This window comes from Anguilla rostrata, chromosome 2, assembly GCF_018555375.3.
Source record: "Anguilla rostrata isolate EN2019 chromosome 2, ASM1855537v3, whole genome shotgun sequence".
NCBI lineage: Eukaryota > Metazoa > Chordata > Actinopteri > Anguilliformes > Anguillidae > Anguilla > Anguilla rostrata.
Genome location: NC_057934.1, coordinates 42718646 through 42735556, shown reverse-complemented (window position 1 = coordinate 42735556; position 16911 = coordinate 42718646). Strand labels below are relative to the sequence as shown.

Below are 16911 nucleotides of genomic sequence, written 5' to 3'. Positions count from 1 at the left end.
TACAAAAGCTACAGCCAGTCCTGTTTTTATTACCCCTTGTAACCTCTCATCTGGACTCTACTATAACATCTTGCTTGACTGTGCCATCAGACCGTTAGCTAGCTAGCTTTTTTTTTTTAAAGCTAGCTAGCTAACCTCCCACACTACCACCCTTCTTTTAAAAAAATGGCAATGGCCTCTTTACAGGCCCGCTTCATTACATTACATCACATTTATTTGGCAGACACTTTTATCCAAAGCGACGTACAAAAGTGACTTCACCACAGGCCTCGCTTTTGCAATGTCCCATAAGCCAAGCAGGTGGGCGGCAAGGCCACATGCTTCTCCAAAGGTGCGACGACTGTTGACTGCTGCTGGGAGGCAGTGACTGCTGGCTGCTGTTGGGGGGCGGCAACTGCTGGCTGTTGCTATGGAGTGGTGACTGCTGGCTGCCGCTGGGTGGTAGCAGATGCTGACTGCTTCTGGGGAGCAAAGCCTGCGAGCTGGTACTTGGGACCGGTGGCAGCTGGTCTGGGAGCTGGGTCCCCCTGTATGGCACCAGGCGGTCCATGGCGGTGCTGGAGACGCACTTGGTACACCATGTCAGACAGGCTCTGGAGGACTGTGCAGGGACCCTCATAGTCGCTGTCCAGCTTGGGTGACTGTCCCTTCCATCAGTGGGGGTTGTACACCCAGACCGCGTCCCCTGCCTGGAACACCTGGCTGAAGCAGTGCAGGTCATAGTTTCTCTAATTTTTTTTTTGTTGTTGCCATTTTCTCCCATCTTCTCCCAAATTTTGGTCATTATACCAATTCCTCATGTGTATCACAGTCCTGGTCAATGCGCTATCCTCTGTCGGTCTGGGGAGGGTGTAAACTACCACATGCCTCCTCCGATACATGTGGAGTCACCAGCCGCTTCTTTTCACACGACAGCGAGGACTTTCACTGGGAGAGCATAACGCGTGCGGAGGTTCACGCTATCTCCCCCAGATCCCCTCCCTACTGAACAGGCGACCCGTCCAACCAATAGGAGTCGCTAATGCAACGATCAGGACTCATACCCTCACCGGCTTCCCACCCGCGAACCAACTGTGTTCGTAGGAACGTCTGACCAAGCCAGAAGTACCGCTGCCGGGGATTGAACCCGATAGTTTCTCTTCTGTTGCACCCTTGTATGGCTCAGGTGCTCCCTGGCCAACTGGTTGACATGGTCCAGGCAGTCCTGCATCTGGTGCACATACTTGAGGCCTGGACTATTGGGCCAGTCACTGTCAGGGAGCCGGCAAACACCAAGTCCACTGGCGTTCTCAACTCCCTCCCGAATAACAGCGCTGCCAAAGTGTAGCCAGTAGACTCGTGCGCAGCTGACTGGTATGATAGGAGGACCTGGGGTAGGTGAAGGTCTCAGTCGCATTGGCAGTAGGAGGTGAGCAGAGCCAACTGGGTGGCTAGCGTGTGGTTAAACTGCTCTACTAGCCTGTAACTGCGGGGGTGCAGTGAGGTGCTGCAAGTTTTCTTCACACTGAGGAGGCGGCAGACCTCAGCAAAGAGCTTGTTTTTGAAGTTCCTTCTCTGATCAAAGTACAATTCTTGAGGCACCCCAGGAAAACCAGACACCAGCCACCAGACACCCTACCATCACAGATACTTCCTGAGAGGGAACCACATACACTTCCAGCCACTTCGTAAAGTAGTCCATGGCCACCAGCACATATCTGTTGGTAACTGTAAATGGCCCCAGGATGTCCACTGCCACCCTCTCCATTGGGGCCCTGCTGTACAACTGCCGGAGTGGCACCCTCACCCTGTCCCCCGGCCCCTTCTTGGCTGTGCAGGTATCACAGCAGTACCTCTCAACGTCTCTCCTGCCCCGTCCCTATTAGAACTGCTGGTGAAGCCAATGCAGGGTCTTATTCATCCTAAAGTGGCTAACCCTGGGCGCCCCATGGATACACTGCTGCACCCTGGACTGGAGGCACCGTGGCACCATAAGCTGAAGAGAATCTGCACCTGGGGTCCCTTCACCTCCTGTACAGCAGAGTCTGGTCCAGCATCAGGCAGTCCCATTGGCTCACCACTGACTTCGTCACTGTGAAGAGAGCAGACAAACACAACACAAAAGGCCACCACCCCTCCTGCACCCACTGGAGCACTGGACCCACTTCTGGGTCCTCCCACGGAGCCTGCAGGAACAGGGCAGGCTTATTATCTAAGATGGGGGCAGGGATGGCAGCAGCTACTCATTCGGGGGCAGACTCTGGATTGGGGACAGACTCTGGGTCAGGGGCAGGCTTTCACTATCTCCTCAGCTCCTTGATCTCACAGTCACTGCACAGTCTTAGAAGCAACAGGAGCTACTGGCACAAGGGTGGCGTAACAAGTTTTCGCTGTTGTTGTGTTTGCCCCTGGGTGGGGCTCCAGGGTGAAATGCTAATTCGGCGACAGTGTTGGAAAAGTCTTAAATAAAGCACCTGAAATAAGAAACTAGGCCCAGGAAGCTGCCGATCTCTCTGTGACCTGGGCACTGCCCACTTCCTCATCGTCTCTACCTTAGCAGAATCAGTGGCAATTCCCCCCAACCCCAAGATGTGGTCCAAGATTTCTGTAGGAAACCCTGAAACGGCTGTACTCTCAGTTCTGTATAGTTATTAGGCATGGCCCGCTAAGCCGTACCTTGGCATACCTGCCATCCAAATATAAGGAACCAACCTTTAATGCTAGCTGCGTACCCATATTATTCTTCCACATTCTTTTTGCTGACTTGGAAGCATGAAAAATTTCTACCACATGGTGGCACACCAACCATTGACACTTCAGTGAATGGGATAAAAAGCATTGCTCTCTAACCACTGAACAAACTTGGTTCCAGTTTTATTTCACTGTATTGCTTTTCTCCCCTGTTCCAAGTCATAATTTTAATTATTGTATTTTTAGTTTAAGCACGAGTCTCTTGAGATTAATGATCTGTTTTGCTAGAAGTCATGAAAACATGCAACACATCAAACTATGATTCAAATGCAATTAACATATACAATCTAACATGCTAAGACACACGTAAAAACAGTCATAGGCCTATCTGTGTTTTTTAACTCTACCAGGGACACTAGATTATCTAGCTTCATTTTTTATTACAGTTTTCAGTGAGCATGGAGAATAAAGAAATGCTGTTTTCCTATTTATCTCGCTCTGTACTGGGCTCATCCACAAGAGGAGAAGCATAAGATTGCCGACTAGAGAATGACGAGACAAGGAAAGAGTCTTGGGCCCTAGTGCTGTTATCTGACATTATGCACTTTCCCCAGGGACCTACGTCTCAACAAAAAAAAAAAAAAATGTGGGCAAAAATATGGGAAATGCACATAGATTTACCCTGATGATTTTGTGATGATATCTATTTTTAATATCTCACATGCATGTGTAACATTTCATAGAATCATGTATGTGTAAGTGCAGTCTAGTACTTACATCTGACATAGCTAGTTAATTAATTAAGCTAGAGCTCTCTGAAAACATTATGGCCTAGTCATGTCAATTTGGCACACCAGGCCTACCAAAACTGGTGGTAACTGGTTTAAATTTGAGGAGCTGGCTGATATTTCTGGATACAGCTAGAAGCCAGTTCCACTCTATAAATAATTTGCTGTCTAACGAAGCAGGATTACTGAGTTAGCTGGATAACTGCTAACATGGACTGAAGTAAAAAGAGTTGGTTAACCCAGCGCAGTTATCCTGCTAATTCCGTAACCCTTGCTTTGTGAAATAACCCCTGGGTCCTGTTTCGCTCCTGTATACAGGCCCCTGTACCACAAAGTAGGATTACTGAGTTAGCAGGATAACTGCACTGAGTAAAACCCTGAACAGCTCAGTCCATGTTCCAGATTTTGGAGGGTTCCCAGTTTTACTCAGTGCAGTTATCCTGCTAACTCAGTAATCCTGCTTCATAAAACAGGCTCCTCAACTGGAGACCACTGCTCTACTATGTTGCCATCCCCATCGCAGGAATTATACGTTTTTGCAGATTTTGTCATGTTTTAAAGTTTTTTTTTAAGATTCAATTGTCTTATGTAGTCTTTGTGGTTCTCAGCCCGGGTCCTGAAGGGCTGCTGCGAAAATGAATAAGGCAACCTGACTGATTCCTGGGATGTGAATATGGGACATAATATGGTTTTAAGAGGGTAAATCGTCCGACAATAGATGTAAAATATCTAAAGAACAATTGGTATCTAATTGAGAACAAATACAGGAGCTCATTACAATACAGCACTCGTTACTATGGTTGGAACAAAAATCAGACACTGTACACAGTGGGTCCCCAGGACTAAGGGTTGAGAAACACTGCTCTAGGTTCAGGGTTGAGAACCCCATACTATGCACGAATGCTAGCCAGTTTACGCGGACCTTGACGCCGCGGTGGGAAGGTTGAATATTATTGGCTATATACTTATTCATGAAAGACAATAATTTGGATATATTGACTATATTGGAGTAGTGGCAATTACAATTTGAAGCAACAAAAGGGTTGTGGGAGATTAAGTAAATGCTTGGCGTTGGCTGACACGCATAGGAAATACAACGTAGTATTATTTTTGCAAGTTTGTTTTAATTTCATTATGCATCTGTTGAAAACCAAGACACAGCTGACGAGAACAACGGCGATGGGTGTTGTTTGTTTGTTTGTCCCGCCAGTTGCCCATGTTGCTGTGCAGCAGCTGTGAACGCGAGCAGAGGAGTGGAGCGGGCCTTCGCGCAGGCGCCTTTAATTGTTTTGACTGAAAATGCCGTCGGTTTCGAAAACGGCGGTGAGCGCTTCTCCTCAAACAGAGAAACCAACCCACTACACGTAAGTAAAGCGATTTTTGAAAAGGAAGAAATTATGTTTCAAACTCACTATTCAACTGGTGTCCGTGGGTTAGTAAAGCTGAACGTTTTAGTGCAAAGTGAGGTTTTTAAAAAATGGTGCTTTCTCTTTTGTAGCTCGCTACCCTGCTAACCTTAGCTAAATTCTTCTGAACGCACGTAGCAGCTAGCGATCAAGCTTGCTAAATAAAGGCACATTTAACAGCACTGTTTCGTATTTGACACGTTAATTTATGTTTGGATCTCAGAACCGTCCATAAAATTCAAAGGCGCTGCTGTGTGTTATTTGTTTGCGTGGTTAGCTTCCGAATAAGTTGCATTACTTTTTAATGTTCTTTTTCACCCATATCGCACGGCCTGATTCGCTTAATTTGGCTAACGGCTATCTACCCAGCTTTCAAGCTAAGTCTGAGTGTGAGCACAACTTTGGTATTGGACGCACCAGCACTTGTACATAGCCAACATCATTTCTCTGGAAATTATTGCACATAACTAGTTGAAATTAAGAACGATTTTTGACGCAGTGCATTTTGAATCCTTATCCCCAGAGCCACAGTTAAACTTGACTTTGCATGCCTAACATGTTTTATTTCACACTGCAGCTAGCTAGCGTTAGCTAGTGCTTAATTTGTTTTTATCATGACCATCAAGTGGGTAGCCAGCTAGCTAACAGATTTAGCGTGATAGGAATCTAGCATTGGCTAACCGCTGTGCAGCATTAAACTAGACTAGCTAACGTTTGGTGCTGAGCGAGTCAGTTAGCTGGGTAACCGTGATTAAACGGTCTTGTTGCAATGCTTTTGCATATAGAAGTGTTTTTATTTATATAAATGTACATTTTATGACTGATTTATGATACTTTGCAGCTATTTAAAGGAGTTCAGGACCGAACAGTGCCCGCTGTTCTTGCAACACAAGTGCACTCAACACAGACCCTTTACGTGTTTTCACTGGCATTTCCTAAACCAGCGGAGAAGACGACCCATCAGAAGAAGAGATGGGACTTTTAACTACAGCCCAGATGTTTATTGTACAAAGTACGACGAAACTACTGGCATTTGTCCAGATGGAGACGAGTAAGTATCATGGGTTTTTTCTTGAGTTTGTCTGGACTGCAACTTGGATATACGCTCACTTACCTTGAAATATTTGATAGCCGAATATAATTTGTTAAACGTGGGTGGATATCGGATTATTTTGGTCGCAGAGTATTATATAAAAATAAGATGCACAGTGCAGTCTATTAAACATGGTTCGCTTTCGACATCTGCAAAGATTAACAGCTCCCATTTGCGGGAAAAGACGTGGACCTACTCAGTTTAAGCGAGCAAAAATTATTTGGCTGCTTTATTCGAGACTCTGGATTCATTCGCTGTGTTCTGAGGCACTATTCCTTACGCTTTCTAAAGACTGGACGAAGTTGGTATGTTTAAACACATTGTTCTCATTTTCCAATAGCCCTGACTGTATTTTACGATAATCTGGAGCAGGATGTTTAACGCACAGTAGTAGCGCTCTGACTGCTCTTTGTTATACGGAAGCGTGGCCTACATTTTTGTTTTCAGAATTAGCTGCGTTAACTGTTCACTTGTCTCCTCTTTGCCGTAGTTAAGTAGCATAATTGTAACATAACGCTAGCGAATATTCGACATTGTGTTTGTATTACTTGTTTGCAAAGGTTTAAGTTTTTAAAAATGCACGTACTGGCCGTGTTGCTGGCTTTGCTTTGACATGATGCACACGCCCCCCTCTTCTTGCTTGTGATTGAGCCTGTCCTACGTGCAGCCTCCTGTCATTGGTTAATACGATCTGTTTACAATTCTCCAGAATGTGTATCACCTGAAGTTGCAAACCCTTGAGTGTAATTTATTTGCTCTGAAAGTTAAGTGATTTTACTTGATTCGCTAGGCGTTTTTTTGGCTCTACAGCTGACTGGCTTTTGTTGTTTTAGAGGAAATGCGTGGTCTTAAGGTGTTTAAAAAGTGTACATGTGCAGTTAATTTTATCAAACCCTTGAGCAGAAAACAAGTCCCAGTAAACTGACCTTAAAATGACAACAAACTGAAATGGTCAGTTTTAGTTTGGTCAAGTAGCATTCCGCCATTGATACACGTGAAGTGTAATGCTTGCATCAACAATTTCATTCTTGCTACAGTGTAGCTGTTGAAAGAATTACAGAAGTGAATAACAATTGGTGTAGTTCGTCTGTCTACCACTGCTGGTATACCAATATTTTAATGGAAGTTTGTTATTGGTTGGACGTTACTATGTCTGGGATAGGTTGATTTTCCAATAGTTATATTTATGTGTTAGCCAAAGTTAAAATTTACATCAGACTTTTCTCCAAATTGGAATGTTTCAGAGAAACTGTTTCTTTTTTATCAAGGCCTTCAAAATTAGCCACCTGTCCCTCACACAAGTTTTGGAATTATTTCATGCAAAAATGCATAGCTGCTACTTTTCTACCAATATTGTGTAGATGGTAACCTTTGAAAGGTGCCATTTTCACCTGCTTTCATTTTTTGCTGGCAGTATAACTGTTTTAAATAATGCATTTGTTTATATTTGTTCGCAGAGCAGGCTATAAATACTGTGGTGTCCTATAGGAAGGTGGATATGTGAGGAATTGAATGTGGTAGGTTTAGGTGGCAGCGTAACTGAATGTCACAGCACAGTAGTACTGTAACAAAAGCGGCCTTGTCCTTATTGCACACCATGTGTTGGTTGTATGGTTTAGTTCTTTGGCATCTTTGCATCCTTTAAAAACAGTCGTGCTGTACAGTGACTAGGTTTTGGTGCATATTGTACCCTGAACAAGCATGGCAGTTAAAGGGGCAGTTCACCCAAAAAGAAAGCATATCCACTGTAGCTCACCCTGATATGACTGACTTGAGCGATGCTACCATTTATTGTGCTCAATTGTTGTTATTCGATTCATTTCTTTTCTGCAAATGGGTTAGTTTCAATCACAGTTTGAGATCTTAGGACTTGATTTCAGCTGTAAGTCTACCAATTATTGAAGAAAAAAATTTTATTTCTTTAAAATGGAATCATTTTCCGCAACACATTACAGAAAACAATAGCATAAAATAAAATAATTACTTCTCTGAAAACTGATGTGACTTAAATGTCCTTAAATTAATTAATTCATAATCCTAATTCATATTTTTACATCTGTTTGTGACAAGAGGGTAAATCATCCCTCGTTAGACATTCAAAGCATCTCATTAAAGCAATTGGCCTAACAGCTCCTCATATTTTAGGCGTTGCAGTTTATGTTGGAACAGAAACTAGTGCACTTGGGGGTACTCCAGGGTCAGGTTTTGGAACCCCCTGCTTGAGATGATCTTGAATAGTTTTTCAATGGCCCATAGGGCATATACCCTGCCTGTGCCATGAAAAATTGATTATTATCCTTGAGACCCTTTTGATAATGTTTAAGTTGTCAGCTGAAAAAACTTGAATGATTCTAATGTTTTTGTGTCCATATTTTGACTGCAATGTAATACATGTCTGTGGTGTTACTGGCTGTTTCTTTTTTTTACATGCAGTACGTCATAATTATAGATTCAGTGTAGGCTACCTGTTTGGATTAAGCTGGTATTTGCATTAATTTACTCCCTCTCCTTTTTGCCAATTTCTCAAGCTAAATCATATTTTTAGCCACCAGTTTGTCCTCAGCAAAATCAGCATTACCTGGAAATGGACTGTAAGCAAGTTTGAGGATAGGCTAATTGCTTCTGTGTGTCCATGCCACAATGTCTTTTTTGCAATCAGGAAGTTCATGTATGGTTGTTTTTAGGCTAATCATAGTAGTTCTGACTGTCTGTACTTACGTGTTCAATGTGGATACTTCTCAAGTTTGAATTAAGCAAACATGTCCACTTTAATTTGTCCCAGTCGGCTGTTCGTTTTTATACGCATGAGGCCAAGTCACATTCTTTGGTTTAGCAACAGCGTTGTATTAAATCATGGCAGCACTGAACAGATTTTACAAAATGGTCAGATCTTCTCAGTGGTAGTGGGATGCAGTGTTGGGAGTAAAAAGTGAAGCAAATGTTGGATTTGAGTACCATGGTGATCCTACACCATTGGATGGGAAGTGCAAAAAAAAAAACTTGTAAAATCCTTATTTACTTATGGTGAGAGGACCATAGTGTGAGGGGGCATGTCAGAGCAGAGAGGAGAGTGTTAACCTCTGAGTCCAGAGCTCAGATGAACATCTGGAAGTGCCTGTTACATGTGGGACAAAGGCACAGCTTGCCAGTTCGCTACAGCAATAGTACAACTTCTGCCTTTGGTTATTTTTTCCATCTTGTCAAGCTTCCAGTTTTAAACGGGAATGTTCTGCTCTTTCTGGTTCTCACTGAGAAGGCACCGTACATGTACAGTAGGAAATGGTGGAGTGTGCACAAAGTTGGGGTTATTTTTATAAATGAGCTGGTGGTAAAAAACATTAATCAAAAGAAGAATCGCACTCTCAGAGGGTGTTACGCTGGTTTATCTCAGAACATTTCTTAATCCTTTTCATTAGTCATCAGTTATGTGCTCTCGGTCCCTGTTTTGATTGAGCATGCTTAAGATTTATTTTACATACAAAAGCATGGACTTGAGACCGCAAGCATTGGCATTGCAGCTTAAAGTTGAACATCAGTTGTAGGGCTGTCACTTTTTCCAAAAATTGAGTTTGAATGAATCTCATAATAGGGAAATTCGATTAATAGAGAAGTTTTATTTAACAAAATAAAGTCATGGAAGATCATAACAATGCCAGTGATGCCATTCTCTGCAGTAAAACAACTGTTGCTCAAATGAAAGAAAAAAACAAAAACAAACGTATGACTCCATTAATTCACAACAATGGCGTAGCTTACTTAAACTGAACTGGCTGATTTCCTTAGGAGTGGAAATAGGTTTTTGGCTTTGGAAGGTTAGTAGGGCATTGTGTACCTTGCAGGCGACTTTCTGCGTGGTTATTTTGTTTTCAGTTGCATAGAACCCGTAATATTTGCATCCCCAGTTCCCCCTTAAGCATTACATTACCGACACTCAGCAGGCACAACTTTTTACATAGCATTAATATTGCATCCGTTTATGCATCCAGAGTAAAACAGCAGTGCCCTACCCGTGAATCGAACCTGCAACCGTTTGGTTCCAAACCCAGTTCCTTACCCATTATACTCCACTACCATCCGCAGCTTCCCAAAGGCTCATCCAGCGTCATAGAAAGAAAAGTGGACATTTTGTGTTAAATGTGTTTCTCTAGACATTGAAAGATGAGTGAATTAAGTGTTAGAAGCCGTTTAACTTGAGCTGGGTAGTCAGAAGTAACCTGTACATCCACTCACAACTGCTTCCCTTCATTCATGTTGTGTCTTTTGACCGATCAAGAATCATCCTTGCTTTGCACCAGTTAGGTTTAAGGAGGCAATTACTTTTTCACATGGATGATATGGGTGTTTGATAACTACTTTCGTTAAATAAATGATGGTTCCATTTGCCTGATATTACATTTTGTCTAAAGATCTTAAACCATTCAGTGTGACAAATATGAAAAAATAAAGAACATCAGCAAGGGGTCGAATACTTTTTCACAGCACTGTATCAGAATAAAAGAACATGGGGGCGAGGGTGTTCTAATGAGATGTTCTTATAGTTAGATTTTTGGTTCTTCTAAAACAATTTGTAGCTACAAATGGCGCTAGAGTAATGCCTTAAAAATGTTTTGAAGTTACAAATATTTCAACAGAGAGTTCTGAACAGCCACAATTCTCGAAGGGCTCATTAAGGTTTTTTCCTGACTTACTCGGTGGGGCAAGCTGGTAAGAAATGTGCTTACCAGAATTAAATATACACTTGCCTGGTCTCCACATGAGCTGGTACACATGAGCATTGGTCTCCATAAGTAGCTAGTATTGCAAGGACCAATGTTGCATCCACTTGTGAATAAAAGCCCATGTGAGCTCACTGTACCTGGCTCTTCTTTTTGGTTTTTATAATTGAACCTGCAAAGGCCCTAGCCATCTTTGCTCTGCACACCTCACAGAGGGTTGTGATTGGTGTTCATTGTGAATAATTTCATCGCTGCATTAAGGAACTGTGACGTGCGATGGCGATGGGTTACTGTGACCGAAGCATGTTTTAGAGTGGGGTCCTCCCCCCTCCACTCGGTTTTTCTTGCTGTGTTCCTCAGTGGCAGTCTTACTTGATGCCGTCATGTCTGTTGCCATAGTAACTGTCTGAACAGAACTGCTGCTGCTGTTTGTGAATATTATTGGTCCACTAACCACTGTGGTATAATTCTGTTCAGTGGGCTTCTGAGTATTTCTCCAATAGGTGTGACAGGTTGTTGGTTCCTGTTTTTGCGAGAAGGATTTTTTGTTTTTACTCCTTGGTCAGCCAGCGCTGGGAACTGTCAATATTGTTTTTTTTTTGTGTGTGTGTGTGTTGTTTTGAAATGACATCTTTTTTTGCTTTCGTTAATGTGACAAACCCTGCACTCTGTTCTTTTGGCATGATGGTGGCTGGGCTCGGTGCCCTTTTGAGAGCACGTGGTTTTTGAAAACCTAAAGTGAGGATAATAAAGTGACTCTGCTTGGTTAGTCATCAGCAGATTAGGTCATTGGCTAATCACTGTTGTTTTTAATCCTTTTATTGTCTTGAACCGCAGAGCACAAAGACCCCAGCACATCTCTAAGTGTGCAGTGCGAAGGGCTGCCAAACTCACTTCCCAAGCATGACATATTTCAGCACTGCTCAACTGCCTTCCTGCTGCCCCCTCCACAGAACAATTAAAGCTGTTATTCAGCGCTGCAGACGGTAGTGTCGTCTTGTCGTTTCATCATGAATAGCGCCCTTTGTGTTTGACGTTCTTGATGATTTTACAGAATGCCATTCAGTTAAAACCAGGTGTGTCTATCGCCACGTGAGTTGAACGGCTTTCGAGGAATTTGGCAGCGATTAGTCATAATGCCTGTCATAATGAGGCTGGCTCAAGTTATTGTTAACTGATTACATAAGAATTGTAACTTGTAGAAAATGGCTTCTCGGCCGGGGTGAAGGGGCAAGTCCACCAGCACCAGTTATGATATGTGTTGATGCAATGGGGCATTTTATTCCACGCTATCTAACCAATTATTAATGAACCCTTATTGACATTAAGCTGCATTCTGACTATTCTTTCATCCCAGTTTGCCTAAAAGAAAGGCTTATGGAAAAATGTCCTTCATTGAATAATCCTGGGTTTTTTCCCCCCCATAAGTGAGACCGTTTCCCCTACATAGAGACAGCTACGATGTAGAGCCACTGCTGAATTTCTGATGCTGCTGCTGCTAGATTTTTATTTCTTTTTAAGCTATGCTTAGAGGCAGATGGGTCCAGAGGCTCAGAATAACTTTGTTGAAACAAATGAGCAAAACTGGCCTATATTATCTTGCAAAACATTTATTTCCTTTATTCACCTATTAGCAGAACAGTAATCTTTTGCCATATTGTTCGTATTTGGGCATGAAACATGCGTAAATGGTTGCGCTCATTTACTTTTGCTTTTAAGTGATTGTCTTTGGTCATTGTTAGTTATTCCGGGGAGCGTTATGCCAGTCTCTTGCAGTGTTTTTGCTACCTACCCCAACTCATCTGTATCGCGTGGTGAACACATGTGAGTGGTGGATGACTGGCCTTACGGTACGTGTGAAAGAGATTCTGGTGCGAACGCCGGTGAATTGGCTGAGGTGCGAGTCGGCTGTTTGGGTGCGCGAATACGCGCGCAACATTGAATTGCTCCATAAACCTGAGAACCCTTGCAGAACCCTTGCAGTGCTCATGCGTCACTGCTGGAAAAAAAATGAGAAATGCTGTACTCTTGATCTGATCTCTGTTTGAATACGTGTAGTTTTTCTTCATGCTATAGTCGCATCCGTGTTACCTTTTAATCATTTTGCCATTCATTTTTCCCCCTTTTTCTCTGTAATTTGGAATGCCTGATTGTTGTTCATTAGCGCTAAATGCTGCAACCTCCCTTATTGAGTCGAGCGAGTGTAGGCGAGCCTGTACTGTGTGAATCGTGTGATGTTAGCTGCCGATTCTTACTGCACCACAGTTCACAAGATGGGCTTGCACAAACTTGAGTTGGAGGAAGATGCATCCTGCGCAGGTCAGCAGGCAGAATTGTGGCCACTTCATCAACCAGCGTTGGTCACTGTTGTGCGATGACTCTCGTTCTGAAACCACTCCTGTTTGATGCTAAGGGCAGTTGTAGCTGCCGGCCACAGTCAGCAGGATAAGTAGCCCAATAGCCACCATATTGCTTTTTTACATTTTTAATATTCCATTTGAGAACTTGCTCCTGATAATTTTAAGTAAACCGAAATGACCAGTCTGCAAATCTTACTAAGAGTGTACACTGGCAAACCTTTAAAAACATGTACAGCTAGACATTTACTGCTATTTGAAGGTGAAGGATTCTTACCCTTATAAAACATCTCTCGTTTACTTGCTCTGAACATTGCATTTCTTTTTCCCTTTTTTTTTTTTTTTTGCCAGTTGCCCGTACCTGCACAGAACGACCGGTGACACGGAGAGAAAGTACCATCTGCGCTACTACAAGACTGGCACCTGCATCCACGAGACCGATGCCAGGGGGCACTGCGTCAAGAACGGGCTCCACTGTGCCTTTGCTCACGGTCCACACGACCTGCGACCCCCGGTCTACGACATCAGGTACGCTCACCTGTCCCCAGAATTGAGCTTGTAAGTCAAATTGCCTCCAGGGGGCGTCTGGTTCGTGACATTACAGCCCAATGTTAAAATCCTATTAACTTTTTAAAAATCATTGATTGTAAAATATCTATAGCGATTAAAAATAAAAGATTTCTCACGTTTTTTTGGGACCGTCATTCTCTACTGTAGCATGTGCTTGGTTATATTTATTTCAATCTTTATTTGTCACTACAAACTATATGCTGTACAGTACACGATGTTACTAAACTTCGTTTCGCAAGGCTTCGGTGTAACAGACTTTCAGTGTGCTCACAGCACTTACAAAGGAATACACACATTGTGAAAATCAGAATCACAGTGCACTTAGACAAGACAGGTGCAGTAGGCAAGAGATAGACAATTTATAATAAATAGTTTTATTAAAACATAGTAAGTAGTAAATATATTGCCAGTAATTTATCGAAAACCATGCTGGCTAGCTATATTGTTGTTGTGTTGTGATAAAAATATATATAATGTTATATTCCATTTGAAATGACGTCTTAAGTTAGTTATGTTAGGTTGTACTCTTTTATACGGTCTATGGTTGTATTTTATAGATCCCTGAAAGGAAATCCTGTTGTCATCACGACCGTACAATTATGATGTGAAATAAACAATATAACTTAATAGCAACAAATCTGTTATTTCCAGTAATTTTAAATTGAAATACGATATCAAAGTGACACTAGAAGTAGAAGGGACGCAAGCGTGTTCCAGCTGAGCTGAGACGATATAAGCATGTGTCGTGAGCACAGTACCGGTATGTCTAGTTCCTAAGCGTACTAAACGTACACAACGTTGTACCTTGTACTTCTCGTGGGTCAATCGTGCTGCTGATATTATATTTCATGAGTCATATATGTCATGAGTACCGCATACCAATAGCTAGCTGGTTCCCAACTTGTAACTAAAAATATTGCTTATTGAAAATTGCCCCATTCATTTTCCCATTGACAAATTTGCGGGAAAACGAGAGGAGTGGCTTGGTGACGTTTTCACTTACAAGCTGTATGGATGCGCTGCTGTTTGCTTGTCCGCTATGCACTCATGTGGCTGATGCCCTTTTGATGCTTAGCTTGGCTTAATGTTAAAGGAAAAGGGGGGGGGAATGTACTGAAACTGACATTTTCAGTCTCCGTGTTTGCATGATCTGTTGTGTGTTTGTTCATGCCGTCAGTGTTGTCTTTATTTGTGGAGGAACTTGTTTAATTGTTAGGCATTCGTGTGGTTAAATTTCAACTTTTTATTTTTGGCGAGAGACAGTTTTATGTGATCTTGGGTGCTTTCCCACTGCTGGCTGCAGTTTCGCTGCTACTGTTTCGTGTCCAAATGTCTCTCAAGGCTTATTTTTAACCATGATTCAGGGGTAAACGATCATACACTTTACTCCTGAAACATATCTTGTTTGCATTATACGCATGCACGTATGCAGACATGCATGCACGCATGCGTGTACACAGGCACACACGCACGTTGGGCTGTAGTTCTAGAAACCCCAGAGATCCCACTCTGAATGCTTTTGTGTTTCATAGCATATCAACACATAACATGATGAGAATGGTGGTGATTCGTATCACACAAAAAATATTGGATTATTATCAATATGATTTATCACTCAGCCCAGTTAAGTCTCCCAGTTAAAGCTTGTGTTGGTGCTATTTCCTTCCCAGTAGAATTGGTGTCTCTGGGTTAAGCTCACACTGAGAAATACTAAATTGAAATTTAATCCCTATCTTGATGGAGTAAACTGAAAGAGCAGCAGCAACTGAAATGGGAAATGAGAATTTTCTGTTTGTACACTCTAGAAATTCTTGTCACTGTAGAGCAGGGGAATTCCACTGTCATTTTTTTCTCCCTGACATTTGAGCCGAGAGGGGGAAGTCACCCTCTGTGATGTAATCCATTCGGCACGAAAACTTTATAGGAAATGCCAAGATGTAAGCACTGCCTTGTTCTTAAATAACATCTTCTCATTGTTTCAATTTAAACAAAAGTGCTGAATGGTCTTCAGCGAACGCTAGCGCTAAAACAATGCCAATTTCAACAGTGTGCTGTGAATACATGGCCTGAAAATAAACCTGATGATTACGCACTACTGAAGTTAAACTGTATAATGAAGTATCCCTTTATCATTTTCAAGTTGTTCATTTAGCTGCTAGAAATGGATGTATACTTGCCTTTCCTAATTTACAAATGGGGGGGAAATGACACAAAGTGAAATGTTAGCCAGATAATTTAGCTTGTTATTCCGGTGGCAATATGTTCCTCCCTGCATGGCTATATCTCACTTTTACATCACTCAGGAGAGAAATATTTCTTCGGAGTTCACAGATTATTTCTGAAAATGATTTTAACTGTAGCCTAAAATTAGCATGGGTTAAATGCTCTGAAACATTCCAATACGTAAATTAAATATTGCAAATATTAAATATTTCACTTCAGGGTGCGATGAGTAATCTCAGTTACTTTGGAACAGTAGGGAAGCAAACAAGTACATTAAAATACATTCAAGAAAGAAGAGCAGATGGGTGACAATGAAGGGCATCTTTTTAGCTCGATTAGTGGTGATAATTGCACAGTGTTGTTTTCCTGTCAAGGCATTTATTTGTGCCCACATAAGGTTCATTGTGTATCGCAGTCTTGAGTGTCTTGTGCTCTCATTCTCAGAACACTTGTCATTCCATCACCCACACACTGGCCCTCTAGATACTGCCTTCTCATAACAAAAGTTATTCATTAATCGCATCTGCTGTGTAATGTTCCAATGTGAAGTTTAGTCACAAGTTAGAACCACTGTAATGGTATTTGGTAAATGATTTCCTCAATAACGTACTGTAATGCCTGATGATTTGATTGTGAACATTAGCTGTCTGTTGAGCTCCAGTATATATTTTGTTTGTCGTGAATCGTACCATGTCTCCATCTTCTCTGCCTGGGTTGTGGTGAAATGGAGTATCTGAATAATTGAATACAGGATTTGGTACCCGCCTCGCTTTTTTTTTTTTCTTTCAATTATTTTTCTTTATGCTTTCAACACAAAATTTTAACACCCCATGAATAATATGTATTTTAATACCATTTGCACATTGGGTATACGTCTAGAAAATCTGAACGGGAAATATAATTTTCTGCCAATAATAAAATAGGTCTTGTGTGGACTGCCGGTTGAGTGGCAGTGATGTTATTGTTAGAAGAAATTATTTTCTGCAGTTGCTAAGCAACAAGTGCAGATTTCACTGAAGGAAAGGACTGGCTGTTGAGAGGTGTCCTGCAGCAGTTCAGCGTGGTAGTTACAATGCTCGACTCTTGTGA

At 42.1% G+C, this 16911-nt stretch overlaps 1 protein-coding gene across 4 annotated transcripts in view; it reads left to right on the top strand.

Moving 5' to 3' along the window:
- The first annotated feature begins 4665 nt into the window (after nucleotides 1-4665).
- The window catches only part of unkl (unk like zinc finger), a 28173-nt gene continuing 15927 nt past the window's right edge, over nucleotides 4666-16911 (top strand). For all 4 annotated transcript variants that reach the window (XM_064322344.1, XM_064322342.1, XM_064322343.1 and 1 more), the window contains exons 1-3: nucleotides 4666-4822; nucleotides 5706-5915; nucleotides 13381-13557. In XM_064322344.1, coding sequence (XP_064178414.1) covers nucleotides 4758-4822; nucleotides 5706-5915; nucleotides 13381-13557 — 452 coding nt within the window. In that variant the 5' untranslated portion in view covers nucleotides 4666-4757. The remainder of the gene's footprint in view (nucleotides 4823-5705; nucleotides 5916-13380; nucleotides 13558-16911) is intronic.